At 44.8% G+C, this 3,051-nt stretch overlaps 1 protein-coding gene across 1 annotated transcript in view; it reads right to left on the bottom strand.

Moving 5' to 3' along the window:
• Nucleotides 1–3,051, bottom strand: part of camk2d1 (calcium/calmodulin-dependent protein kinase (CaM kinase) II delta 1) — a gene marked incomplete in the record, with an annotated part of 97,977 nt that overhangs the window by 4,899 nt on the left and 90,027 nt on the right. Inside the window, 2 exon segments of the mRNA XM_042228207.1 lie at nt 26–120; nt 208–283. Coding sequence (XP_042084141.1) covers nt 26–120; nt 208–283 — 171 coding nt within the window.

Below are 3,051 nucleotides of genomic sequence, written 5' to 3'. Positions count from 1 at the left end.
ACCATGTCCCGCAGGAACACTGTACCGTTCTCAAAGTAGAAGCGGTGGAAGTCTGTGCCCTCCACCAGGTTACCCAAGGCTTCAGGTTCAAAGGATGTGAGACCAGGATCACATATCTTCCTGAAAGAACACAGGCAACACATTCATTAGCTTTATGGAAACATATGAACGTGTGAGAGTTTACTGACAAGTACTTTAATGACTAACGTGTAGGCTTCAAAGTCTCCATTGTTAATGGCCTCAATCAGCTGCTCAGTGGCCTTGATGATCTCCTGCTTTCGAGCTGAGGGACAGAGACACATCGCTTTAGTTTGGGATATCTGGACAGCTTTGACATAATGAAAACACAGTTAAAGGTTAAAAACAGGAACACAAAGACAGCATGAGTTCATCGTCACAGCATGAGCGTGGGCTCCACCTTAAATAGCACAATGTTACATGGAGATGGAGGAAAAGCTGGGAGGTCAGTGTGGTCAGCTTGGTTCGATAACATTACCTTTCGTGCTAAGAAGGTTAGCTAGGAAACAATGAATGGACACAATAAGTACTGATGTGGCTTTGCATGCAAGCACTAGTGAAAGAGAGTCACACAACATCATCAAGTCAAACAGTGCAGACGTAACAAGAATCTTACTGCACAACATAACCCAAAGACAGCATCTTCAACAACTGCACCGGGTCATTGGCTGCTTCTGTGAAAGGCTGGCAGTTGAACTCCAGGGTGACCAGTTCACAGACGGTTTTCTTCTCACTAACGAGAGTTTTATAACAAGGTTCATTCTGGTCAGACTAAGATCTGCCAACGACGTTGCTCCTAAACGACAACCAGAACTTTACTTGGAGCTCAGCGTGTATGTCACTGAGTGGCTGAATAGCCATCAAACACCAGACCACGACTAATAACACGCTACTGTTGTTCTTTCGAACTATTTTCACCTCCAGTCCAGAAGCACCAAGTTCTACATGCTGATGGGAGTCCAGATACTTCATCTCTGAGGCGATCGTGTCAGCGCAGGTTTATGTGTCGGGACATTTTCATGTTTGCTCCATTCATCCATCAAAGCAGGGATTTCAGGACTGTGTGATAGATGGCTGACAGTTGGTGCTGTAAGCACCTCTGGTGATGTTCCAGTTCGACATGTGTCGCTCCTCCCTCAAACCGCCCGTCCGTCGTGCCGTGAAGAGATGGTTTCCTTACTTTGTGCTATGGACCGGCTGTTTGGTCACTCCTGTGTCGTTCCCACAGTCTTCCACAGAAACACCTCATGTCTGGGTGCTCACTGTGTTTGAGGAACCTCTTTCTGTACCCTCTGTTGCTAGTGCAAGTACCATGAGATATTCCCACATGTGGAGCAACAGTGTTGCTTCACTTGTTGCTACCTTATTAAGGTTATGGTACCTATTATTAAGTACCCTATTAGGTATTAAGGTACCTAACACTTCCCTAATAAAATGGCATGGATATTAAAACCCATCCATGCAACGTGCAATGAAACTATATTTCACCATCATGCAAAGAAGAAGCACACAGGGTTGGGTTCAATTTGGTGTTGATTATTTCCAATGTTTCTGATCACTCGTAAGTTCGTCAGTACGGGAGATAACCATGGAGGAGAGGTGACGATCAGCGAGCAGCAGTATGGCTTCTTGTGCGCTACAGATGTGTTGTTTGATTTGAAAACACTGATTGTGATGATCAAAGGAGCTGCAATGTGTCTCTGCACATCTATAGAAAGCACATGAGCATGAGGAAGTCAGGGGTGGCAGATGGGTTTAAGGTGCCATGAGGCTGAAGCTGCAAAGGGTGGGGTGGAGCAGGTGGAGGAGCAGGTAGAGTGCAGGCAGGGCGAGGCAGTGATATCAGGGGCTACATATGACAGAAGGAGAGCAGGAAAAGGCGAGATTTACAAGATGCAAGTGAGACCTGCTATCATGTACGCTTTGGAGATCACATCACCAAAGAAAGGAGACGAAGCTGGAGCAGAACTGGAGATGCTGTGACTGTGGCATGGACACGATTAGAAATGTGAACATCAGATGGTGAATATGGAGGCAAGAGGAACAGAGGCACACCACGGAGGAGATTCAGGATGTGGTGACGAGAACACGCCGAGTGTTGGCGAGACTCGGGCGGGACGGGTGAGATGACTCAGTCAGAATAGTATGAAGGAAATGGTTTCATTGAATAACAGGAAAATTAAAGGCAACATTTGGCAAGTACTTGGACACGGCTAGAGGTGAAGCAGGAGTCAGAATGCTGAGTCACTCCCATTTACTTTAAAGGCTTGTGACTGACAAAGTCTAATTTAATACTTATTATTAACAACAACACAAAAAGAAACAGCAGCTCAGGGGCTGCTGTGGTTTCTCACCATCATTATTAACTTTATGAACAAATGAAGCAAATGTTTAATGCGGCCCTACACAGGAACGACACAGAACTACACACCCTCAGCGTCTTTAACATAATTTATGAACACGATCACCTAAACGCTCCTTTTCTGCTTTTTCTTTCTGGAATCTTGCAAAATAATAAATCCAAAGTTGGTTTACAGGTAATCAGTCACATTTTCACTATGACAGATTTAGTCAGGACAAAAACAGTCTGTAATAAAGCACAAAGACAATCAGCAGTCATTATGTTCACAGGGACAATAAGGATCTAAACTCTAATCAGAGGCTTTCTAAAGAAAACGAAACAACTCATTTTATGAGCAGGATGAGTCAAAACCTCCAACCCAAAAGCTGCCAAAGCAAAAAGGACAAAGTGTAGTGGTGACAGTGACCAGTGAGTGGCGCTGTCCCACAGCAGCAGGGAAACTGGTTCCATTAAATGCATAAACAGTCTGGTCAGCAAACATCCATCGCTCGCTCTTCACCTGTTGGAGCTGATTCTAAGTTAGCGTCTAAAGAAGCAGAGCTAACGGCACACACTGCTGTGAGGCTGTGGAAGCTTTCTAACAGAGCGTGAGAGAAAAGTCCTGATCTGGATCACATCAGTCATTATGTTCTTCATCCCTGCTCAGAGACATTTTCAGATATTATCAACAA

The sequence above is a fragment of the Haplochromis burtoni genome, unplaced genomic scaffold (assembly GCF_018398535.1).
Source record: "Haplochromis burtoni strain Fernald_Lab_line unplaced genomic scaffold, NCSU_Asbu1 Contig_311, whole genome shotgun sequence".
Classification (NCBI taxonomy): domain Eukaryota; kingdom Metazoa; phylum Chordata; class Actinopteri; order Cichliformes; family Cichlidae; genus Haplochromis; species Haplochromis burtoni.
This window is presented reverse-complemented; position numbering and strand designations above follow the sequence as displayed.